Consider the following 26,653-nt stretch of genomic DNA (forward strand, 5'->3'; position numbering starts at 1 on the left):
TCTTACCAAAAAATGTGAGAAAATATCTGTATAATAAAAAATTGTATAGAGATGGCAACAGACTTAGGCGAGTGTGGATAATGCTTTCTCATTCCCAAACCCGTAATATTTGTGGGTACTCGTGCGAGTTGCAGGTATTTACGAATACTTAACGAGTTTACAGTTTTAATTACATATTTACATATTTTATAATAATTAATATTAAAAATAATTATTACATGATAATAATATTATATTTATATAAAAAATTTATAATCATAATCATATGTGTAATTTATTATAAAATAATAATAAAATATATGATATATAATTTTAAAATAATAATAAATATATATAAAAATGTAATTAAAATCAAATATATAAATTTGTTACGATCGTGGGGCGGTACATAAAACTCACTCATACACATAAGTTATTATTACGGGTATCTATTATGATATTTTCTCATCCAATTTTTTTTTTTTTGTCATTCCTGGTGTTGCCTGTTATAGGCTTAAATTAATTTATTCATGTACATGTTCCATTAAAAGATGAAACTATGAAGATGTGGAAATAAAATATGTTTAGCTTTATTATAATGTTTATTATTTATCGAAAATACCGTAGAGGTTGAAACAGTCATTTGACGGTAGTGTAACGGCACAGTTGTTAGGTACAGTAGCAATGATGGGAATGCAGTTTTGTCCACTTACTTCAAAATTATAATAAGAAATGTTTCTAAAACTGTTTTGTTATTAATGTACACAGAGATATATTCTACTTCTGGTGCTGGAAAAAAAAACTAAAACAAAACTACAAACACTGAGATAGTAGCTTACTCAAAGAAGCTTTATTATCAAATATCGAAACTATAAACACCAAAACAAGTTTCAACTGAGAGAGGCAATAAAACCACCACCTATTTCTTGTCTAAACAGAGTTACATTTTATTTATACGGCAAACAAAATCTTCACACATTATTTTATATTTTAATACAACTTCCATGAAATAAAAACAACATATACATTTTCTCCACATTGACAAACATATTCTTATTTTTATTTAAGTCCCACAACATTTATATCTTTCATTACTTTCCCTGGACTAAAATCAACCAAAAATTGTTCTTATTTAAGAACAAAAATCCAGAAATATGAATGACACAATACAAAATTATTTCATTAAGAACTTTGCTATTTAAATATTTCATTGCTGGCCACCATGAGCAGCTTTTTCCTCTTAAAGCTATTAAGACATTTTTCCAATGATAATTGATGAGACTCATCTTATCCAATCTTAGCAGAATATAAATACTGGCCTACTTTGGATGTATTAAATGATTAGAGACTCATACAATCCAATCTTTGTGTTTTCCCTCACGTGAATTAAACTATATGAAAAGGAGGAATCTAATTAATTATATTTGTTCTTTTTCTGAAACAAATAGACGTTTCTTACCTCAAACATCATTACAAGTTACTAAAATTTTGATATTTTGCTCGGGAATCAAACAACTTCTATCGTGCAATTTACTTCATAGAGGCAAACATTAAGTAAAAAACTAATCTCTTTTGAAGGTGCGTAACTTATAGTAATTCATTTATTTAAAATGAGTCATACAACACATATTAGAAAAAACCCATGTTGAATAATATATTTTTTATACTACTAAAGATATCTTTTATCCTATAAGTAAAAAAACTAACCCATTTTGAAGGTGCGTGATTTACAGTAATCGAATCATTGATCTTTTGATCGTTCTTTTGAAAACCTAACAGTGACTTACACTACTAGGTTAGATGACTGTTAAATCTGGGCATGGAATACCAAACTTACACACTTGGTAAATATAATAGCTTCTCTTTGATAACACAAATAATAGTATCTCAACTCAAGTCTCAAAAGGCTAAATAAACAACTTCAAAGCAAAACTACTCATCAGTCAATAAAGGAACTTTGAATTGATACATAAATATGCTTCAGAAACTAAATAATTTAACCACATAAGTCCATAGACAAGAAAACCACTTATTTTACATCAGAAATTTTTAACTCCACAAGCAATTAGTTGCTGCACAATTATCATTGTTTTTCCTCATATCCATTGTTTTTCCTTTCACTAAAAAGCAAACTGCAAGTGAAAAACCTGGAAACAAACCAACAACTACTATGATTTCCTAAGCACCAATTATAGATAAGAATGGCAAATTATAGTTATGGTTACAACAACAATCTTACCGCACAATTATTACACAAGCAACTACCACCTATCAAGCTGCAATGACTTTATTATGGGAGCAGAACAGCATGAACAGGTGTTATATAACTGCACACAAGAAAATGAAAGAAATGTATGTGAGCATATAATGCCCAATGAACAAAAAACAGGATAAAATTGAACAAAAAAATAAGGGCTTGTTTGGTTCAAGAAAAACATTGTTTTTTGTTTTTATTAACAAGTACAGTATATGACCTTGTTAATTATTAATGAAAACAAAAAATATTTTCTTAAACCAGACAGATCCTATATAATCCTCAAATCTAACTGCTGTATGGTGTTTCTGTTTTTGAAATCCAAGGAGTAAAATGGAGAGGATATATCTCAATCATACAACAACTCTAACATTCTAGAGAATTTGAGTTCGGTAGTTACCTTTTTTTTTTTAAATCTGTTGCAACCCAAGTACTCCAGAACAAAAGCGCCGGAGAACAAAGGGCAAGGAGAAAGGCCTGTAACAAAAATCACAAAAACTTACAAAATTGTACAAAATAAACACAGATAAAACATTGATAAAGAAATATAAACCTTTTTCTTCTTATTCAAACAAGCAGCATGCTACATAATACGTCACTGCCCAAAATTCATCTCTGAATATCTGCATAGAACATAACCATTCATTTGGATTATGAGCCACAATTAGAAATCATGCCAATAGGTATCAATAGGTGCACACCCACCACCATTAAACAACCTCTCAAATCCAAAAAAAAAAGACCAGTGAAGTAGGCAGGCAGAACCATGGTCAAAACAATCATTGAAATGACAAATATTTTTGTATTTTTTTGCAATTCAACTTGCCTGCGGGGCTTATTTTGCCGCTGTCCAAGCTCATCACTTACAGGCTCTGCACACAAATCAAAATTCCAAATGATAATTTAATAGCATTACATATATACAACCAAAGGCAACAGGTAAGAAAATATCAATGGAAAGGATTATCAATGTCTTACCAGGTTTCTGTGGGGGCTTCAATTCATCATTAGCATTATTCTCCTTGCTACAGAGATTCAATAACAAAAACAAATTACTAAACCATCAAAAAGCTACAGCAGCATGAAAGCTAACATGGAAGCAAGAAAAGTATAAGAAGCTACTTCATTAAATATTTTCACCCCATTGAAATAAAATATAACCCTAGACCCCACTAGATGGGAGCCTAGTGCACTATGCCACCCTATTTAATGAAATAGAATATGAATAGCAATGTTCATGACATGCTTCATTAGCCAAACATGGAGATCAACATATACGAGAATCAATATGAACATGTTAGATATGCATCTATTGATAAAAATACCACAAAATGCAGTAAACACCAAACAACAATGATCAACAAAAATAATTCATGATCACATATATCTGACCACTATATGCTTCATGCCAGGGTGCAAAGTGTTCAAAGAACTGTTTTAAATCAAAAACATGGAGCAGAACACAAGTCAAAGAAAGATAAGAATGTGATCATATCAACGTTATGAAAATACCAACCTTGCAGAACCAGGTGTAGATGTCTGTCCAGATTGTCGAGCATGGTAAGCACCATCAACAGTGAGGTAGGGTGGACAGTATGAAGCCCCTAAGGCTCCTGCAGCACCAGCCAAAACTGGAAGCCTAGAACCATAGAAGGATGTAGTTAGATTAGAAAGTGTTCTAATAAAAGGGAACTACAAGGAATAAAAGTAGGGTTTTTTAAATTAAAAGTGGTTGAAATCAGTTAACAAAGAATGGATGCTATCCTTCTCAAATCATTTTGTGATCATGATTTATTGTCATATTCGTATTTCTCGAAGATATTTGCAAGTGGCAACCATATACACACAGTGGGAGGACGTTTCAAACATGTAAACTCACAGAATAGCCACCTAATTAGCTCTTCAAACATTATCCAGCATCATACAAAATTCAGAAGAATATATGTACCATGTCATTTCAGAACTTCCTAAACCATGTTGAGGCTGAACATATCCAGGGAATGCCATGCCAACAGCAGGAACTCCCATGCCACCAGGATGCTGCCCTCCAAATTGCATAACTGTGCCACACCAGAGCCGATTGAAAGTCAGACATTTAAAAACTTAAATCTTTTCTGAACAGACATACATTGTAAAATCACAAGAAAACCAAGGGCTGCTGATAAATCAAAAGAACTTGGTACCAAAATCTCTATCACAAAAAATAAGATAAACAGTTGACTTTTCACATGTTTACAAATTAAACTTGGTGCATGAATTCCGACGACAGAAGAGAGAGGTTTGAAGTTGCAATTTGTATATTGGATCCAAAATTTCCTGTCAGTAAGGTTGATACTTAAATGGAAAATAGCTAAGTAAAACTAACCTGGTAAGAAGGCTGGGAAGTTCTGATCTCCATGACTACCACCCATACTGCCCATAGCTCCACCATAAACAAAGCCCCTTCCACTACCATAGGAAGCTCCTCTTCCCTTTCCAACCAATGTGCCTTTTAATTTACCTGATTCTGATGTGGTATCAATTTCTCCAGGATCTGTTTTTGTAGGAGATGAAGATTGAGATCCACTACCAGGTCGATGACCCAGCTGTGGTGCAGGGGCTTGTACAGAAGATGAAGTTCGACCTGGCACAGAACTTCTCTGAGCAGCATGGAGCTGAGTAGGAGCAGTTCTGTTCACTCGGGTATGTGAAGTAGCTGGCTGATAATTCATGTGTGCAGGGATTACTCCACCCCTTCCACGAGCCCTTAGATGAGGAGAGTGAGAAGGATTAACTCCAGAAGATTGCAAATTGTTCATAGGCTTTCCGGCAGATGGATTGACAGAGTCGTCAATATACAGCTTGTCCATGCTGATAGAATCAACAACATTCTTTCCCCGAAGCGAGGCATTGTTTTGTTGAACTGAAAAACCCTCATTGGTAGGGAGAAAGTTCTTGCTTGTGGTTCCAGTTTGGACATCCCTTTTTGGAGTCAGATTAATCTCTTTGTTGGAAGATCCTGAAGGGTAAAAGGGGGGAGATGCATAGTTCAAATTTGAAGACACTTGTTTCTTAGCAGGCGCGGGATCAGATTCTGAAGTGGAGGCGGGTTCGAAAATTCTCCCTGAGCTAACATGTGAGGTTTTCTCAAGAGACTCCAAAGATCTTGTAAAAGACAAGAAAATAATTATCAGAAAGCCTTGACATATATTGGTTGCATTTGTCCAACTAATCTAATCTTATCTCGTAAAACACAAAGTATGCACTCACTGTTTATTTTGCATCTGGAATGCTGGACCGTTGCTTTTCTTATTAGCGGGCTCGTACCTTCGCGGCCCTCTACCTCGAACAACAACCTTAGGGACCTGACCTTGACTGCCACTGTTATCATATCCTGTTCTGTGTCCTCTTGCATATCCTCCACGATCAACAGCTCGAGTTCTGCCACGGCCTCCTCGATAATTACCTCTAGAAGGTCTCCTTCCCTATATTTTAAACAATTATCAGAAAGGTACCACTTGAAAAAAAAATAAAGGTTAATAGTATTGCATTGTTACAAGACTATCACCTCTTTGTAGTGCCTTTCTTGCAAAGTCATCTCATCAAACTTATCATGTCCCCATTTTCTTTCATCTTTGGACTCCCACAGTCTCCTTCCACCATTCATCCGCCTGAAAAAGAAAAGGAAGGGGGAAGGCTATGTAATTTATGGTTAACGTAAATATCAACCATGTAAAACTATAGTAGTCTCTAGTGTATGTACACGACACGATGGTACGTAGCGTATGTACACGACACGATGGAATCATTTTGTGATCATGATTTATTGTCATATTCGTATTTCTCGAAGATATTTGCAAGTGGCAACCATATACACACAGTGGGAGGACGTTTCAAACATGTAAACTCACAGAATAGCCACCTAATTAGCTCTTCAAACATTATCCAGCATCATACAAAATTCAGAAGAATATATGTACCATGTCATTTCAGAACTTCCTAAACCATGTTGAGGCTGAACATATCCAGGGAATGCCATGCCAACAGCAGGAACTCCCATGCCACCAGGATGCTGCCCTCCAAATTGCATAACTGTGCCACACCAGAGCCGATTGAAAGTCAGACATTTAAAAACTTAAATCTTTTCTGAACAGACATACATTGTAAAATCACAAGAAAACCAAGGGCTGCTGATAAATCAAAAGAACTTGGTACCAAAATCTCTATCACAAAAAATAAGATAAACAGTTGACTTTTCACATGTTTACAAATTAAACTTGGTGCATGAATTCCGACGACAGAAGAGAGAGGTTTGAAGTTGCAATTTGTATATTGGATCCAAAATTTCCTGTCAGTAAGGTTGATACTTAAATGGAAAATAGCTAAGTAAAACTAACCTGGTAAGAAGGCTGGGAAGTTCTGATCTCCATGACTACCACCCATACTGCCCATAGCTCCACCATAAACAAAGCCCCTTCCACTACCATAGGAAGCTCCTCTTCCCTTTCCAACCAATGTGCCTTTTAATTTACCTGATTCTGATGTGGTATCAATTTCTCCAGGATCTGTTTTTGTAGGAGATGAAGATTGAGATCCACTACCAGGTCGATGACCCAGCTGTGGTGCAGGGGCTTGTACAGAAGATGAAGTTCGACCTGGCACAGAACTTCTCTGAGCAGCATGGAGCTGAGTAGGAGCAGTTCTGTTCACTCGGGTATGTGAAGTAGCTGGCTGATAATTCATGTGTGCAGGGATTACTCCACCCCTTCCACGAGCCCTTAGATGAGGAGAGTGAGAAGGATTAACTCCAGAAGATTGCAAATTGTTCATAGGCTTTCCGGCAGATGGATTGACAGAGTCGTCAATATACAGCTTGTCCATGCTGATAGAATCAACAACATTCTTTCCCCGAAGCGAGGCATTGTTTTGTTGAACTGAAAAACCCTCATTGGTAGGGAGAAAGTTCTTGCTTGTGGTTCCAGTTTGGACATCCCTTTTTGGAGTCAGATTAATCTCTTTGTTGGAAGATCCTGAAGGGTAAAAGGGGGGAGATGCATAGTTCAAATTTGAAGACACTTGTTTCTTAGCAGGCGCGGGATCAGATTCTGAAGTGGAGGCGGGTTCGAAAATTCTCCCTGAGCTAACATGTGAGGTTTTCTCAAGAGACTCCAAAGATCTTGTAAAAGACAAGAAAATAATTATCAGAAAGCCTTGACATATATTGGTTGCATTTGTCCAACTAATCTAATCTTATCTCGTAAAACACAAAGTATGCACTCACTGTTTATTTTGCATCTGGAATGCTGGACCGTTGCTTTTCTTATTAGCGGGCTCGTACCTTCGCGGCCCTCTACCTCGAACAACAACCTTAGGGACCTGACCTTGACTGCCACTGTTATCATATCCTGTTCTGTGTCCTCTTGCATATCCTCCACGATCAACAGCTCGAGTTCTGCCACGGCCTCCTCGATAATTACCTCTAGAAGGTCTCCTTCCCTATATTTTAAACAATTATCAGAAAGGTACCACTTGAAAAAAAAATAAAGGTTAATAGTATTGCATTGTTACAAGACTATCACCTCTTTGTAGTGCCTTTCTTGCAAAGTCATCTCATCAAACTTATCATGTCCCCATTTTCTTTCATCTTTGGACTCCCACAGTCTCCTTCCACCATTCATCCGCCTGAAAAAGAAAAGGAAGGGGGAAGGCTATGTAATTTATGGTTAACGTAAATATCAACCATGTAAAACTATAGTAGTCTCTAGTGTATGTACACGACACGATGGTACGTAGCGTATGTACACGACACGATGGTACGTAGCGTATGTACACGACACGATGGATGGTACATAGCGTATGTACACGACACGATGGATGGTACATAGTGTATGTACACGACACGATGGTACATAGTGTCCTATAACATTCACTTCAGTTCCATTTTTGGGAGAACCAAGATGTCCCACATTCTAACTCACATACACCATTGTATCCTATTAATAAAAGAAATTGCCAAACATAAAAAAGAATCCGTATATTTTGATTCGTCTCGTTCTAACTTGTCTACCAAAAACACTACCTTCATATTACTTATTATGCAAAATGCAACAGTAAAGATACCTGTTACGAGCACCAGCATTGTCTCTGAATCGGTCGTCGTGCATATAAAAAGCTCCAGCAGTAGGCACAGCAAATGGCTCATTCTCCTTCTTCTCTTCACCATCTTTCTTCCCCGAATTTTCTTCTTCTTCTTCTTCTTCTAAATGTGTATTGACATCAGCAGCATCAGAATTCTTCATCATTACCACAGCACCATTCCCAACCCCACCATCCTCCTCAACACTTCTCTCCTCATATACCTCTACTTCATCTTCCTCTTCCAATTCTTCTTCTTCCTCATCATCATAATCCGCGACACCACCTTCATCTTCAGAATCATCAGAACGAATCACACCAGGATCTGAAATATTATCCCTTCCATCACCATCTTCTCCTTCAGCTTCTTCATCATCACTGGCCTCGCGCCTTCTCCGCATTGCCAACGATCTCTTAGCATCTTCAGGATCACTCTCATACTCAACATCCTCTTCTTCAACCACACTACTACCCATCAATCTAAATCCCTCACAAAACCAAACACAAATTCAACCAATTAAGCAAAAACTTCTCAATCAAATCCTAACCACGAAAACACGCACAAACAGAACAAAAAAATCAAACTTTATCGATGCCCAGATACTAATATAATCACATTTAACGAGGGTTACGAATTAGGGTTACAAATATGCAAGTATGAATAAGAAATACGCTAAATTGAAAGGAGAAGGGAAATAGGGTTATTATTATTATGATGATGTTGTTGGGAGTGAGAGATGAAACCCTAGATAGATAATTTTGGGAGATTTTGTTTTTTGTTTTGTTTTTGTTTTTGTTTCAGTTGTGGAATTTGAAAGTGAAGGAGGAACAAGACTCTAAAAAGAAAAAGGGTATATGGAGAAATTATACGATGAGTGAGAGGGTATTTAAGGAAATTCAAAGTCGGTTCCGGATTTTAGTATTTAGAGTCGGTGATTGGTTTGGACTTCGGATTGTTATTTTCAATTTCACATTTTTTTCGTCTTATATTTTATTTATATTGAGTTTTTTTTAAAAAACTAAACTACTTTACAAACTAATACAAAACAATAGGTTTATATAATCGTATAACTTAGTTATAATCTAAAAAAACAATCTTGTATCAATTTTGCAAGTGGTAATGGATTTACCCATACCAACAAAAAAAAAAGAGTGTGACTATTCTCTATTAATAGAAAGGTAAGTGTTTAATAAAATAACATATTTGTCATTAAAAATATGAAGTAATAAAAGTATTTGCGATCCCTATTAAAAAAAAAGGTACTAGCTGGCAAGTCAATACTTATATAAGAATTAGGAGCACAACTAAATTATCACTTCATATGTAATAAATTGTGATTGGTTGAAGAAAACTCAACCAAATTTAAAAGATAATTGTTAATTATTTTTTATCAATCTTAGCTTATATGACATTAGAATTAAATCTCATTTTCACTCATTCCTCTCTTCACCTATTTGTATGACATGATCAAAGTTCAATGTAAGGTTTCATTATAAGCTGCATGGAACCCGGGTGTGTGAGTTAAAAAATGTTGGTCTTCCTGAATTTGAGGAGCATGATACAATTCTATGAAGTTTCATGACAATATGCATTAATGCTTGCTATCATGAAAAACATATTCACCTCTCTGAATGAAGATATAAAATTCATATTCACATTCAATTATATTATACTTTTTTTTTCTATTTTATAATTATTATACTTCTCTTTTTTCTATTCTTTTTCACATTCATGGAACCAAAAGTGTAACACACGATATAATTGATTGAAAAATATATATTTAAATTCGAAGTTTAATAATTAAATATTTTAAGGTAAGTAGGGACAGAAAATATATTCCACTTTTTCACACTTCTCCATTTAATCAATATTAGAACATAGTTTACGAAGAAATTTTATTCCCACTTTTGTTATATGTTGAAAATAATCTATACAAAAAAATAAGTCATATTAAACAAATAAAGTTAGCATAAAAATAAAACACCAAATGGGATACAAGAAACATTTTTGTAACAAAATAACATTGAACATTCCATCCATAAGACATTGGAATTTGACAAAATTACAGGCACAAGAAAATAACAGCAGTGTGGAACAACGCAGTATTCAAAGAGCTACGATTGTGGAATATAAATTCAAGATTATCCAAAATTAAGACCCATCATCGTTTGGAGACTTGACTCTTGAAGTAAAACTAATTAACTATAATAGACTCTGCCATACAACACCAAAATAACTTCAGAAGAGAAAATTTTCTTTGTTAAATAACATCTAACAAGATAGACTTTGTTGGAAACATTTTCTCACTCATTTGTAGCCTTTGGAGAATTTTCAGGAGTCTTGGTAACTGTTGATGATGTCTCGCCCTTGTGTGCCGAAACAGCAGCTTTAAACTCCTCCACTATGGACCCATCCTTGAACTTCAAGGCAAATGTTGAAAGACCTCTATTCTCTTCTGTGGCACTATTGATGCAAGCAAACGTAACGCCCTTTTTCTCCATAGCGGTGAGCTTCATGTCCGGGTAAAGACGTGCATTCAAAATCAATCTATAGTTCCCCTTAGACCTCATGAGAAGCCTGGCCTTTTCTGTTTCACTTGAAACATTGACCTTCAATTCTCCTTTCCCTCTTTCCTTCCAACTTCCATCAACAAATTCAAACAATATTGAATCTGCATTGAAAACTACTTTCTCATTTTCTTCACCAGTTTCAACTACAACCTCCTGCAGCGCTGTGACACCACTTCCCTCACTCTTAAAGACAGCAGAGGACCCAGATGCCCCAAAAACAGAAGTTCCATTAGTGGATAAACCCAGACCAAAAGGCTTGTCATTTGAAATGGACCCAAAGGAAAATGGAACAGAAGATCCAGTTCCAGCAAGACCTGTGAAGGCATTTTGGCTACTTGAATGCTGTTGAAATGACTTCAAATTGCCAACTTCAGCACTTGGTTCACCACTTTCAACTTTCTCATCCACATTGTCAGTGTTTTCTTTCTTATTATCATTTTCAGAAACATTGTCATCCTTGATGTCTCCTTTATTTTCCTCATCAGCACTCTCATGAGCAGCATCCTTCTTACCCTCATTTTCATTTTCAGTTACATTCTTACTTTGTTCTTTATCTACCTCAGATTTGTCACCGGTGCTCTCCTTTTCTGCAGTACGCTCCTCATCTGCAGCCTCCTTATTTGCAGCAGATTTATCCTCCACCACGCCAGTTTTGCTTTCAGACTGCTTAGTCTCCCCATCTTTAGCTTCCTCAGAATCCTTAGTAATACCATCATTTCCTTTTGAATCATCCGCAACAGTGTTCTCAACAGCTGATTGTACTTCAGTAGTAGCCTCAGCAGGATTAGCACTGGATCCAGTAGGAGCAACCAAGCGAATTCCGGCAAAAGGGTTAGGAGCAGAACTAGTCGTTTGGCGACGAACTTTGACTATTCTTCTGGTTGCCAGAATCTCATCACTGGCTTTCTTAAAAGTGCCGGTCTCAAGTTCAGGAGAATCTTCTTCATCATCAATAGGAGTATCTCGAGTCAGCTCCCTTCCAGCAGCCCTTTTCTTTGAAGATTGAACTGCATTCTCAGCATCCGCCATTGAATAAAGGATGAATAAACAACAACCTAAAAGCTCCTATTTAACCAGGTGCAGTACAGCAATAGCTGCAACCAAAGAAGTAAGATTCACATTCTTTTCTCCACAAATGGAGTAGAAAAAATTCAGAGCAACAAGAATAACACAAGCCATCTGAATAATGACATAGTGTGTATTACAAATTAGTGAATTACAAAGTCACACAAACAAGCTAAAAAATCTCATAACATGTTAAACATTATTGCAGATTTACAAGATATTAGGAAAATACCACCCGAAAAAATCACAGCTATGACCATAAATCCATCAAACATGAAGCAACCAACAGACTAACTGGTAATTTTTTGGTACACGTGTTCCATCTCAAAACCAATTGGCAATGAGAGGAGTAGCCCAACAAGTATTTAAACCATTCCCAAGGTAGGCGATGTGGGACGTACTTTCTAACAGTTAGAATGGGATAAAACAAACAAAAACAAGATTTCTACCTATGGAAATCCTAGTAAACACGAATAGAATGTGACGTTTTGATTCCGCTCTGTCCTATGCACACACCAACCGCTACCTATGAAAGCCTGGTAAACACCCGGACCTATCCATGATAACATGCTATGTACATCAGCTTACACTATTTGTAGCTTAGAGTAATTAGATCCCATACAGCACAATTAAAAAAAAGATAGCTCAAAGAAGCATTCTAAGCATGACATTACACATGAACTAGTAACAACCAGATGAAAATATCAATCTAGACATCTGGTGACAAAAGATGCAATATATCACAGGAAGTTGTTCAATTATTCGAAAGTATTAAATTGCTAATGTGTTGTTTGGTTCTAACGAGCTTGAATTCTATCTGAATACTTTATGATAAATAACTAACGCACTGATAAAGAGCATGCTCAAGTTTTTTTTACACAAAAAATGATTATTTGATTGAAAAAACCACATTTGAAATTAACACGCACGTTTTGCTGGGCTTGTACATATAGAGAGGGTGGAAAAAAAAACCTAAATCAGATTTTTTGAGAAGCAATATTTTCAGCTCCTCAAAAATCACTTTCGCCAAAATCACTTATGAGAATCACTTCCTTTTAAGCCTAAACAGAGAACAATTTCTTAAATATCATACTTTCATATACTAGAAATCCAGCTCGAGATTTCAATCTTATAAAACCCTAAATAAAATTATCTGAAACCTTATTTATCTGCATATATAGGCCCAAACAATAAAATAAAAGCGAGATTAAACAACTAAAGGATAGAACTATAACTCTCATAAACCTATGTAGCGAAATTAATATGAATTTGTTTCTGAGAATTTAAAGCATAAGAATCTAAGTTGAGTAAGAAAAAATAAAATATTAAAATGAGTATTGAGAATAGTTACATGTAAATAAGGAACGATAATTGGTTCGATAACGTTTTCGAATTGACGAAGTGTTTGGGGTGAAGAGTGGAAACCCTAACACGATGGAGAGTGAAAAGAGGAACAAGATTAATATATTCACACACCTGGCACCACTAACACTGTTTCTTTTCTTCTTTATTTTCATTTTTTATTTAAGAGATATTCCCTTTATTGCACTTGTTTTTCTATTTTTTTTTTGTTAGAAAAGAAACAAGAATCCATTAAGTTAGTAATATAAGGTTGGATGGTTTGATTTTCGCTAGTGATGCTAATTGAGATCAACGGTCACGAGCTTAAAAACGATTAATTTCTTATCCAGAAGTAAGAAAATACTCTTAGTAGTACAACTTTTTTTAAATATTATACTACATAATTTAATGAAAATATGGAGAGAAAAAATTAAATAGATAAAATCACATGTTTCTTACTTTTAATTTTTTATTTATCAATATTAACAACTCTCTTGTTTTCACATGATCACATCTTTGCATCATCTAGGAATATAGCTGCATTTAATATTTGGTAGAAAGATGATTTTTCTTTGGAGAATATACATAATTTAAAATTATTTAACATGAGAAAAATAATACATAAATTAGAAATATTACTTTTACATTTTTATGATTACAATGATATATAAAGGTAATTTAAATTTTAGAAAGATATCATTGTTTAACAAAATTTATCCATTCATACTACATATCTTCTAAACTTGTATTGTTGATTACTTAGAAAATATTATCTATTATAAAGTGTTTTAGACGTGTCCACACTAATTTAGGATATCAACTAAACATCCAAGCTGTGATAGTGGATGCATGTGTCAAATTAATTTAGGATATAAAATTCAATTCGGATAATGTCGATGAGGTATCCAACACATATCTACAAAATGTTACATGAATACGATGTTAAATGCATGTGTAACATTAAAATAAAATTTCCAAGAATATAATTTTTTAATGATATTGTGTTACATTGGATCAAATTGAATATTCGTAATTACGAATAACTCCAATTCTTCCATTTGAACTAGGGATAATAATATCAATTATCAAATATACATATAGAAAAGTGATAGGTATTGAACTTTTTTCCTTTCACCGTCTTCTCTCACATGATTAGACTTCAATAAAATACTGGATCCTCAGGTCCATACATAATTTCTCACCTTTTATCATCTGATTATAGCTTATTCATCTGTTTTCTGTGTAATCCGTTTACCTACTCATTGATTTTGTTATTCTTAAGAGCCACAAATATTACTTATCATCCTTATTAATACTAGAATCCTTTGTTCCTCAACTAAACACTACAAATTCCATGAAATCCTCAAATGACAACTAAAACTCATATCCATCTCCAGTTTAATTAATCATAGGATGAACCCTCAAGTATGATCCTTTACAATAAAGACAATCAAACATTATCGGACTATGTTCTATGTCTATAGTTCGCCGATCTATGAATGCATGTAGTTCATGGAAAAAGGTAATACGCCTTTGTATAAATACTGGTTGCATAAACATGGGAAGTAGAAGAACTTAGGAGAGCATCTTGTCAACAAAATCAGCATTTGGGAACAATCATTATTTTCTCTATTAACCAATCCATGTTTACAATTCAAGGAAATATAAAGACTTCAAAGTAAAACAAGAAGAAAAAACTGTCTAAATTTAAACCAGGCAAACATATCTTGTTTAGCTTTTCTACATTCACAGTAGCACAAATATATAGAGGAAAGCCTCAAAGAATGTGATATTAAACTCTGGTAAATTGTACCTAACTGACCCTAAGAATATTGTTGTACTAAGGGCAATATGACAAAATTCAGGGCACTACGAAACCACAATACCAGGAAACAGAAACAACCAGTCCACAGAATCTCTTCATGTCCCATAGAGTTGACCTGCATTTTAAATTATAGAAAATGTAACCGATAAAAAAGTCGATTATAAATGTAATATTACTTAATAAGCAATACCAATACAATATCAATCAAGGAGATTAGATCATGGAATATTCATCTTGACAAGAAACTCTGACCCCTATGCATAACCATAAAAAACATGCAATGCAGAAATATTCAGGTGATGCTCAAGTGGGATCTATATCTTCATAAAAAACATGCATTGCATAAACAACACTATTCATCTATGCTAGGATCCAAATTATATGAAAAAGTGGTTTTATGAAACCAAAAATAGTAATCTGAACATGGTAATGAAATCATTTCATAATAGCAAAACCAGGTTAGTAGGTTAAAATTATGACTTTGTTTTGCTAGACGAAATATATTTGTTTGTAAATTCGCTAAACAGTCCTGACTACTGAAGTACTGATTTTAACAATTGGGTTTAATACAAATGCAAGGCCAGACAGTATTTGAAGCTGATGTGAAGTCGAAGTATGATCCTGACCTCAAATGATTATCCCCAAAGCCGGAACCGATTGTCTTGATGGGACCTAGTGATGTGGTGCTAGCACTGTAAACAAAGAAGAATATTTGAGGACTAATAACCAACCAAACCAAATTTAGAAAGGAAACAGCTATGTTGATGTGACATTCACAATTGAGGTAAACAATATAGAGAGTACACGATCTTGCAAATTAAAGAGACCAATCAAGCAATTATATAACAAATAAAAGGTTTTGCCAAGTGTGAATTCAGAAAGCCAGGTATTTACAATATTAATATTTCAAGGGGCACAAATAGTAATCAATAAGCCAAGCTCAATGGTCGTTCATATAACTTCAAGATAAATGTACCTAGAAACAGTTTGGTGATATTATCCTCATTATCATATGTCACAACAGGCAGATTCTAGAGGAAACACTTTGCATTACTATATCCAGAATATTTCATAGGGCAAGTTAATAAACTACAGCAGGGTGTGCAATGAAGGAAAGAAATGATACAGACTCCCAAGCCCGATATAATGAAAAAAGAGAAAATATATCAGGGTTTGTGAGATTTGGGCAACTGCTTACTACTGACAATGGATATGTAATAATTTCCTCCCAGGTTCTCAAATATACAGCCCAATTGTGGTGTATGATAAACTAAAAAGTCAAAGCAATTAGAATTGGTAGGGCTCAGATGGTATAAATAGTTATAGTAAAAACAGTCAGTTGTATTCACCAATAAAAAAAATTCAGACAGTTGACAAAATGGAGTTAGAAATGGCACTTCGGTAACAATTAATCACCAGAACATAATTACGATTTTCACACCACCCCAACCAATTGCTTTTAGGCTGACGGGGCTCCTTCATTATTCGTACCCCACTCTTCGTCAGCCTCGTTACTATTAACGAGTACTGCACCCTCTGTAGAATCAGAATCCACTACAACTGCCTCCTCTAAGCTTCCTTCCTCTCCATTTGGTTCCTCTTGTGCCTCTGTATAGTCCTCTTCTCCATTTTCCTCAGTCAACTGCAACAAAAAGACAAAAAAATACATATAGCAACAGTGTAACACCACCACAAAAGATTTAGTGAGGTAATTCTTTCTGTGGAAGAGAAACAAATTAAACTATGTAGTTTATGAGAACTTTTTTGTCAACTTTTGTTAGCCCTGTATTCAGAATACCTCGTAATTAGAGTCCCCAATATCAAGAGGCTCCTCTCCTTCTTCAATCTGCATGTTTCTGAAAACTTCAACAAGGGTGGCATGTGATTTGTCAGCATGGTTGATGTACTGCTCTGCAGGTGGGTAAACATACCTAAAATAAAAGATCAAAATTAAAGAATTAGTCAACATTTCTTGGAGATGTTTTATACACAGACAAGCAAATGAGCAATGATGAAAGAAACATGCAAAAAAATCTGCACTTTCCACACGGACCTTGATTCCGCAGCTTTAGATTCAACAGCAAGTGCAACTTGCCAGTCTTCAAACAGATTAGGATATTCCTCAGGATCAGCCAACGACTCGGCAGCTTTTGGATTAACCTGCACAGATATCAAACAATTATAAGAAACATATAATCAACTCAATCCAAAAGCCATTTGTCAACTTGATAAGAATACTAGGACAAGGCTATGAATGAGATGAAAGTTCCTACCAGTTATATCATGCTCTCAAAATAAATATCAAGTTCCACCATTGGTGAGTACTATATATCTGACTAAGAAATTACCTTATTAAGATCTTTTCTCCATATTGCTACTATCTCTGAGACCTTGCTTGGGAGATAAGATCGAGCCATTAAAGCTGCCTCCGGAATTCGATTGCTGCAAAAAGCATAACTCAGTGATAATATATAACTACAGCTTAATCAACCCCCCTGCCAGCAATGTCATGAAGGAAAAGATCCCAGGTGTAGAATATTACCTTTCTACCAACAGTTGAAGGCAGTCTTCAAGTTTGCCCAACATAAATAAACAAAGGAATGAGACGTTGTTCTTCCCTTGCTCCTTAGCAAGGGTTGCAAGTTTTGATATTCCTTCAGCATCTCCTAAAGAAGAATATAGCAGTAACAACCCACTGAAATCCTTTGCGCGCTCTAAACATTCCTCGGCCATTGCCAACTGCAAGAACAGAAAATACAGTGAGCTGGGATAACAATGCCACAATCATTACTTTTCTGACAAGAAAATAAATAAAATAAAACATTTAATATCCTAATAATACATTAGAATCAGTTTCTAAACACAACCTCTAAGTTCTAACATTCAACCAGGCTATCTTAATCTTCCCATAACTAAAACCGGAATAGCCTCTTGCATCTCAAAAGCATCAATAGGGCCTATATACATCATGTGAACATGGTCACATCCAGCAGCACATAAAAGGTGAAGATTGTGTTAAGTAGTCAATAACCAACATAAAACATTGGCAAACTCTATGATATGGATCAGAGGAATCACTTAGGTTGAAGATTCAGATAACATAAAAAAAAACACCTTTCCACTAGACATGGCTAATTCTCCCAACTGCTTCCATTTAGACTCACTCTGCACTTCTACTGCAATAATCTGAAAGGAAAGGGAATGAATATTACTCAAGATATATGAAATGACAAATCAAGCTAAGAAGAGAGACGGAGAAAATTAGATACCGAAGTCATCAACTTTTACTAGGCCGGTATTATCTCCACATAGACATATTACATGAACATACCTTTGCAACATCTAATCTTGCAAGCTGTATTGCTAGATCAAATCTGTAGTCAGGGTCAGTTGCTACTTCAAGAGCTTCCTCTACCATCCCTCGTGATTCCAGGAAACGAGCCACACTAGCATAAAATAAAGTATTTTAATTAGGATGCAGATAACCTATGAGCACCAATCACCAAACTTTAGATCTGAAATATGAACTCTTCTAATGTTTGAATAAATAAAGTACCAGATCTAAATCAAAGTGACAGACAAAGGTTATTCATACAAGAGAATGCATCAGTGTCATAAAAGCATGACAAGCAAAGATCAATGATGGACAAGTAATAAGAAACTACAAAGTTCATAATAAATGTAGCAACTATTCACACAAGATTATGTGTGTAAAAGATTCTATGGTTTGGGATCATAACACAGGATAAAATACATAATTTTGTGAAGTATGATTCTTTTACCAACAAACCTTCTAAACATATTTATACATGATGAAAGGAAAATAATCATTTTCTTATGTAACATAAGGTAACCGCTACCTGTTGTGATGCTCTTTAGGAATTGATGGCAGAAGATCATTTGCCCTTTCTAAATCACCACGCATCACAAGTGTCTTGTACTCAATCAAGCTTAAAAGCAGTGTGTATCCAATAACACTGAGAGAAACAATCAATAAAAACAAAATTAGCCAATAATATAGCAATTCAAAACTTTAAATAATCCAATCAAAGATTTCACTTACTTAAACTCTTTGTCAATCAAATAAACTCGACTTTGGTTCGCAAGATATCCCAACAAGTACATGGGGCGGTCCAAATGAAACATTGTAGTTACCTAAATTCATAGTATTATCCATCAAAAGGTTGCACGTGCTCCTTGTACTTCAATAAATGAATTATGAGTAAGTTCTTCTTAAATTTAGAAGGGAGAAGCGTTAATAACTTAATACCTCACCACCAACACAGTAATTAAGTCTCCAAGAGGAATTGTTGTAGATAAAACAATCCCCAACCCAGATGCCTGTCCTAACACGTTCATTCATTTCATGAAGGAGCTCAAAAGCATCTTCAACACCTTCCTCATCTACAGGTCTTCCACTGTCTACATGTGATGCAACAACATCACGCTGCAACAAAGGAAGTTAAAATGTCTACCAAGTATTCATTCAGAATAAAACTATAGGGAGGAAAGAATGTTCTTTAGAGAAAGCCAATAAATATAGGAAACAGATTAAGTTTACGTGGATCCTTACATTATACTTCAGGATGTAGAATGATGTATCACTTGCAATTGTTACAAGATCACCACTATCAGCCCAGTAGAGGTTCTGGCACCAAAATATTTAAATAAAAAATAAGGGATACAAAGAAAAGAAGAAGAAAAGTAGATATCACCTAATCAAAGAAACTTACTTTCACATTGACATCAATGCGATAGATCAACCTGCATTCAGCCCAATCATAAAAACAGATGAAATCATTTGAGCACATTGCCAGTAAAGTGCCACCGAAAATTCGTTCAGCTGAAAATGTTGGTCGAACACTCCTCTTTTCCTGAAATAACCATTATTTAAACTCCAATTAAATTTTTGCAAAAAACGTTATCATATTTAGAAAACAACTAAAACAATGAGAGGATTAAATTTTTTAGAACTTCCGAAAGTGGGAGCCAAACGAGGCAGTAAACAAAAATAAAATGTAAAGATGTCTTGCCATTGGCCTTGGAGCACATTTGTCAATCACTTGTATAAACGTGATGATTTTCCTTGAGAAAACTATAGCCAGGAAAGTCTTATATTACAGACTCCTTGTCATAAACAGTACAAGAACAGCAGGACCTAATTTACCCTTTAAGAAATAGCAATACCATGTTGGTTCTCATTAACACTTTCATCAAACAAAGTACAAGGTTAAAGAGTAAATAAGTCTTTCTTATGAAAAAAGTGCAAACCTGGAAATTTTTGCTGAAAATTTTAATCTTTGATGTACTTTCTCTGATAGCATATTCTCCATCCGAAGACCAAACAAATTCCAATGCCGAACCAAATGACCTATTTCTCCATGCCAAAGCAGTGTATATAATATACTCACCATCTCCACATACAACAACAAATCTCCCATTGGGATTGTGCTTTAAATTCTGAAGACAATAAATAAATTAAATCAGAAATCAACTACCATAGATGAAACAGATACATAGATTACAGACTATTATAAAACTCCCTTCTTTCGATATAGATTATAGACTACAAAAATAGTGCAGAGCTACTGACTAATGTGGCTACATTACATAGTTTTAGTCTAATAGATATCTAAGTTCTACAAAACACAGTTTCCTCAAATTAACTTCTGAATTTTAACATCTAACATCACACAATATGATCCATATTTAACGTCTAACATCACACAATAAGATCCATATACTAAAATTGTACATAAAATCTAGAAGAGAATGGCCAGATGACCAATTTGACCCTATAATGCACTGACAAGCTCTTTGCATACATATACAATAAAAACTCAGGCAGGGTTCAAGAAATATGTGAAAAATGGTGCATAAAGAACTCAAGATGAATGCACCAAAAGTCTGATTTGATAACTAACATACATATGCCAGACTTCTAAACCCTGTAAAGGGATGCACAATGGTAGCACAAATTATAAAAAATAAAAAATACAACAAATAAAAAAGACATGCTAAAGAATGCAACATAAAGAAAATGGATATTAAGTTATTAACTCACTTGTGGGTAGAGATCACAGGTGCCCAACTCCTTAACAGCCAAAGGTAATCTTTCTCCATCAGCAACCTAAGAAACATCGAACTTGCATACATCACTATAAGAAAAAGAACCCTATGCTTTTTGCTTGCAGATTATACAGCAAATGAAAGAGTATAGTTGAGTCCATACCTCCACATCTGCTCCTACAGTCTTTATATTGACAGTCTGAATTTCATTATGCTTAGCCCAAATAATTTTCCCACTGTTGTCCATGCTCGCCACAGGCACTTCTCGACCAAGTTTGACCATAATTGTTCCTTCGTCATAGCCAATCACAACCCTACAGAGAGATATTTTCATAATTAAGTCACGAGGGATGGGTGAATATAAGAAGACTTCATTATTCAGGCAGAATTTTAGACTATTGTCTCACTCAAGGGCCAAAAAATATGGGACTCAAAATTATTTGCAGCACTTTTATCAAAAATAACTCACCGACGTGAACCCTTCAAGTATCCAATAGCCCATACTCTTTCAAGAGCATAGTTCAATGTATTCTCAAGCCTGCAAGCACATTAAACCACCATGAAACAGTGAATTAGCAAGTTAATTTATACTCATAGTCTCAAATATACTCCCACCCAACTGTGGCAAAATCTCAAAAGGTGAAACAGTGAATTTTTTTTTTTTGGAAGAGATGATATGGACATTAGACAATGTGTAGTCTGTCAAAGATTCAATCATAACCCTATCTTACTTTTATATCAAATCAAGACATTATAGTCACAAAAATAAATAAATTCTACTATTTACAGTGAAAAAAGAAATGTGAATTAATAAGTCAAATATAATATATTATATCAGAAAATGTTCAAAAAGCAAATAAGGCATATCAGTACAAGGTCCCATTCTAAAAGATCAAAGGTCAAAACCACAGTCAAATTATTCGAGTTCCTATAAAGAATGATAATAACGGGAGAAAAGGCAACAGGATGTGCTAAAGAGAATAGGCATAAAGATAAAATAAAGCTCACAAGTCAATAATCTTTGCAGCTCAAATTACCTATAAGTCGTAGAGTGCCATATGCGTACTGTACCATCCTCAGAACCAGTAATGATTATTGGAAGTTCAGGATGAAAGCATACCGCTGATACATTGTGTGTGTGACCTTCTAGAGTCTGGACACAACTTTTGGTCTGATAATCCCACACCTGTTTCATAGGTTTTTACCCATGTTATTCCTATTCATATATACAAATCACCACATATGGGCAAATAAGTAAAGGAAAAGACAGTGAAAATAAACATTGAAACAAACCTTGGCAGTGTGATCATCAGAACCAGTAATGAGATAAGGTTTGTCACCACCTGTAAAGTAATCAACACAATTCACTCCTTTTTGATGGGCATCCAATGTAAAATTAGGGTCAGGAGAGCCAAGATTCCAAATCTGGAAAGATAACAGAAGCATTAATGCATTACTTACCTTTATGGTGCGGTCAAGAGATGCACTAGCAAAGGTGTTGGTGTCTTTAGGATTGAATATCACTTGCATGACATAATGAGAATGTCCCTCAAATATCTGGGTACAAACCCAGCCTTTTTCCCAATCCCAAAGCTTTATGAGCATATCATCAGATGATGACAGCACATAAGGAAGGGTAGGATGAACTGCCACACATCTAATGTAATCTGTATGTGCCTCAAATACTTTGACTTTATCCATTGTGTTGTAATTATATACACGAATAAACAAATCATCTGCGCCAGCAACAACCCACTGTTTGCGTGCAATAAACTTGGCTGACCTCACTGCAAAATCCATGTTGTATAATACCCAGTGGACATGTAAGTAAGAAAACATCCAAAGAAAATTATGCCTTCAAGCAAATGCATCAAGTGGCAAATATGAAAACAAACAGACAAATAATGGTTTATCTACCTGGTAACTCTGTAACCTCAAAAGATTTGGCCATGATCTGAAAAGGCATCGAATAAATTAGTTTTAATTACACAAGAAAATCCCCATAGAAATAAAAAAAATACCCCATTTAAAGTAAAAGGCTTGTGAAATATAGAGATATGAGTTGGAAGCTATCATCTCTTAAAACCAATTTACGGATAGAAACTGTGAGGTACAACTTGCAGAAGGTACAAGTCACTAACCAAATTAAAATTCTTCTAAGCCAAATGCTGATTGTAACATATGCAATTTATCACAATTTACTGATCTATGAAAATGAGCCTCAAAGAGCTCAACAAACAAAAAGCATAGAGATGGAAAACATTCATAAGCAAGGAATATAATCTAAAATTACTCTCCCAATATACAGGCTCCAAGACTATGAATTTCACTTTAGAAGGACGGTTGTTGGACTTCCATTACACAATTTTGGAAGGTCATTTAAATTATGTACTTAGATAAATGAAAAACGCAGCTTATTCATCAATTTGCATAGCAGGATAAAAATTTCATGCAGCTCCCATTTTCTATCAACTTTTAAGTAGAAACAGTGTAATATCAACAATGCACGGATACAGGTAAAAGTATCGGATACAACACAAGTACGGTGATATGGCTTGTTATAGAAAATAAGATAGAGGAACAGTAGGATCTGACATAGCATACATATAAAAAATTTATATCATCTCATAGATTCATACAATATTTTATATAAACACACACACAATATATATATATATATATATATATTATAGGCAGCATACCACTTCATGGTTCCGGGGAAAAGTGGAGAAAATATATTTTACTTTGGGGTTAGTGATTGCAAATACAATGCAAACTAATTATCAAGAATCCAACTTTGGTACGGCATCAGTATTGGGTACGTACCTGACACAGGTATAGCACATATTATGAAGTACCCGTGCTTCATAGTATAAATAATTTCTAACCATGCTACCACATAAAAGATCACTGGAGAGCCCTTTAGTACAACAACTGCAAATTTATTTGTAGATTTGGTTTAATATTTGTTCCATGTAGTGAGACCAGAGAAACATAATTCACCCACTTCCCTAGAGAACCACAAATTGGTTCAGCGTACCAATTTGCGGTTCTTTTGCATACCGGTTCTCCTCCGTTCGTGTATCAATTTTCTGAAAACAACAGCCTCTCCACTTGCGGGGATAAGGCTGCATACATCCACCATCCCCTGACCCCACTAAGTGGAAGCTTCGTGCACTGGGCCGCCCTTTAGCAACCCACTTTCAGCCATGTGTAACAGTAAAATTGGGGTTGCTGCAACTCAGCAGTAAATAGATAAAGCAGCGAAAAAGATGAAGTGTATTGGAAAAAGGAAGTAAAGTTAGGTGCCAGCTATTACTATTGTATCAACTTTTGAGGACCTAATACTGTAGTTTCTGAAAATCAAGGAGCATTAAAGCCCTCTTTCACTTAGCTTTGAATAAATAGATAAAATTTACAAAAGAATAGTAGCTAAGTTAGTTACTAGTAGTACTGAATAGACACGCAAAATATTAGAGAATAAGAATCAAGAGCAGTGACTTAGGGATATAAAGTGGTAATTGCAGTGACAGTTGTCACTGGCAGTTACCTTTCTGTTATTAGTGGGTTAGTTAGAGGAGGTAACATGCTCAGCAAGTTACCTCCTATAGTCCTATTGTAGCTTCCCTTGTAAGATTTCTAAACCTCTATACAATCGGAAAGGCTAAACTACTGTAACTAATTAATTCATTCTTCAATTCAATAAAATTAGATCAATTTTCTCTCTCTCTTTCTCTGTTATCCTTTATCTTCTCTCTTACTTCTTCTAGCCTAGGTAAAACAAGGTTTATCTACTTAAAAATATTTAAGGAAATATTTCTGTGCATATTATTAATATATACAAATAGTATTCAATATTACTCTTTTGCGATTCAGAACATATATTTAGAATGTACCGCGAATCCATAAAACGTACCAACTAAGTACGCACCTAACGTGTAACACCCCAGCCATGACATGTAATTCACCATGAATTCACTGAGTGTGCCACCTATTAGCTTAAATTCATTATGCAATATTTTATTCCCCCTAAAGGGAGCCTCCTGCGACTCGAATCCATGACCTCAGGGACTTATGGTCATTTGTTCCATTGAGTCGCTACAACTAAGCTACACGTACCATATATTTAACATAGTAGTATAGCCCCCTACCAGTATCCCTACCAAAGAGAACCGTGTATCAAGTAACTATGATTGAGACAAACCTCTCCTAACTGCATACAGTACATTCAATTAATCATATAGCTGCTTGAAATTTGAAGGAAACCATTAATAAATAGGTCCCTCTATTCGTTATTCAGCAGCTCGTTACATATAGGCACCATGCAAAAGGTGGCTTGTTTGGAGATCAATCAACAAACACCTGTGTCTGACTTAAGTACCAATATATAGGTATCCATCATTGCATTGCACAATGAGACAAAGTTCGTTTATAACAATCTACATCATCTTAATCTCAATTGTATATAATTGCATACCTGAGATTGGTAGTTCCAGATACATACAGTCCCAGAGTACAAACTTGCCAGAATCCTGCATTAACAAAGGTCAAATCACACAGGTCATCAAAACATCTAAGTATAAACTATTCACCCAATCTATCTAATCCTCAAAGAAACTAAATAATCCAAAAGTAACTACAATGCTTCATATAACAAAAATCACTATCAATCATGCCAGGCGCACTTGAGAAATCTTGAGTGATGAACGCAATGGCAGATATTCTCAACAATAAGATTAACTTATATCATAAATGAATTCCAGAAATAACGAAGCAATGGATAAGACATTACCATGGTTCAGTTGGATGCAGATCCACAGATTTTACTCTTTCTGATCTTTGTGCAAGCTTTCGCTGATCATACATTACAATAAAACGTTAGATTAAGTAGCTTGAAAGTTAAACATCCACAGTACGCTTAGTTTCCGAGAAATCTAATCTACAATAACATTTCTCGGCAACTAAACACAAACAAACATTGAATCAACATAGAAAAACAACAGTACCTTGATATCGAGTCTGAGAGGCTGCAAATGCAAGTAAAAAGAAACAAAGAAACGTTAATGCACGATTCCACATTAGATCACATCGAAACTGAAACCGTAAAAACTAACTACGCAAAATTGAGAGGCTCGAATTTGGAGTTATATGTATAAAATCGTTTGAAATTCGAAGATCATGAAATGGAAGCGAATTCAGACCAGATCTAAGGTTACGAAAGTAATAGAACAAAGAGGAAGCTCACCATTGTAGAAGATTGGAGAATGAAGTAGTGTTGATCGAGAAATCGAAATCAATCGTTGTAGATCAGAATCCGAATTCCACGAGCCCAAAGAGAGAGAGAGGTTCTTTTTTGTATTTGTAAGATAGTGCAGTGTATATACTATAGTGAGATTACGAAAATGCCACTAATGGAAAGTGGGAACAATGATGAA

The 26,653-nt window shown here is 34.9% G+C and overlaps 3 protein-coding genes across 7 annotated transcripts; all 3 read right to left on the reverse strand.

Annotated features, from left to right (window-relative positions):
• On the reverse strand, window positions 1,867-9,190 carry LOC109351203 (uncharacterized protein DDB_G0283697-like). 2 transcript variants are annotated; one of them, XM_019592589.1, is made up of 12 exons: window positions 8,333-9,190; window positions 7,792-7,894; window positions 7,494-7,708; window positions 6,610-7,388; window positions 6,193-6,304; window positions 3,750-3,872; window positions 3,217-3,258; window positions 3,060-3,110; window positions 2,787-2,856; window positions 2,634-2,710; window positions 2,219-2,306; window positions 1,867-2,126 (listed from the first exon to the last, which is right to left on the reverse strand). In XM_019592589.1, exons 1-9 carry the CDS (start codon window positions 8,821-8,823, stop codon window positions 2,829-2,831), a joined length of 1,944 nt encoding a protein of 647 aa, XP_019448134.1. In that variant the 5' UTR covers window positions 8,824-9,190; the 3' UTR covers window positions 1,867-2,126; window positions 2,219-2,306; window positions 2,634-2,710; window positions 2,787-2,828. The 2 variants fall into 2 exon arrangements, with proteins under 2 accessions (XP_019448134.1, XP_019448133.1); XM_019592588.1 differs by having other exon boundaries at window positions 3,060-3,105; window positions 3,212-3,258; window positions 8,333-9,189.
• Window positions 10,337-13,478, reverse strand: LOC109351204 (nuclear pore complex protein NUP50A-like). The gene is made up of 2 exons (XM_019592590.1): window positions 13,335-13,478; window positions 10,337-12,012 (listed from the first exon to the last, which is right to left on the reverse strand). The coding sequence occupies exon 2, from the start codon at window positions 11,945-11,947 to the stop codon at window positions 10,652-10,654; it is 1,296 nt and encodes a 431-aa protein (XP_019448135.1). The 5' UTR covers window positions 11,948-12,012; window positions 13,335-13,478; the 3' UTR covers window positions 10,337-10,651.
• LOC109351201 (coatomer subunit beta'-2-like) lies at window positions 14,913-26,566 on the reverse strand. 4 transcript variants are annotated; one of them, XM_019592585.1, is made up of 26 exons: window positions 26,464-26,566; window positions 26,225-26,245; window positions 26,011-26,072; window positions 25,696-25,750; window positions 23,136-23,172; window positions 22,680-23,005; window positions 22,512-22,643; window positions 22,256-22,404; window positions 21,688-21,756; window positions 21,382-21,532; window positions 21,214-21,279; window positions 20,421-20,609; window positions 19,883-20,023; window positions 19,723-19,797; window positions 19,420-19,596; window positions 19,213-19,304; window positions 19,010-19,126; window positions 18,481-18,595; window positions 18,264-18,335; window positions 17,692-17,888; window positions 17,498-17,591; window positions 17,203-17,309; window positions 16,948-17,080; window positions 16,641-16,791; window positions 15,776-15,841; window positions 14,913-15,264 (listed from the first exon to the last, which is right to left on the reverse strand). In XM_019592585.1, exons 1-25 carry the CDS (start codon window positions 26,464-26,466, stop codon window positions 15,822-15,824), a joined length of 2,751 nt encoding a protein of 916 aa, XP_019448130.1. In that variant the 5' UTR covers window positions 26,467-26,566; the 3' UTR covers window positions 14,913-15,264; window positions 15,776-15,821. The 4 variants fall into 4 exon arrangements, 2 of the variants coding, with proteins under 2 accessions (XP_019448130.1, XP_019448131.1); XR_002108198.1 differs by having other exon boundaries at window positions 14,931-15,264; window positions 16,591-16,791; XR_002108197.1 differs by having other exon boundaries at window positions 14,931-15,264; window positions 16,566-16,791.

The sequence above is a fragment of the Lupinus angustifolius genome, chromosome LG06 (assembly GCF_001865875.1).
Source record: "Lupinus angustifolius cultivar Tanjil chromosome LG06, LupAngTanjil_v1.0, whole genome shotgun sequence".
In the NCBI taxonomy this organism is placed as follows: domain Eukaryota; kingdom Viridiplantae; phylum Streptophyta; class Magnoliopsida; order Fabales; family Fabaceae; genus Lupinus; species Lupinus angustifolius.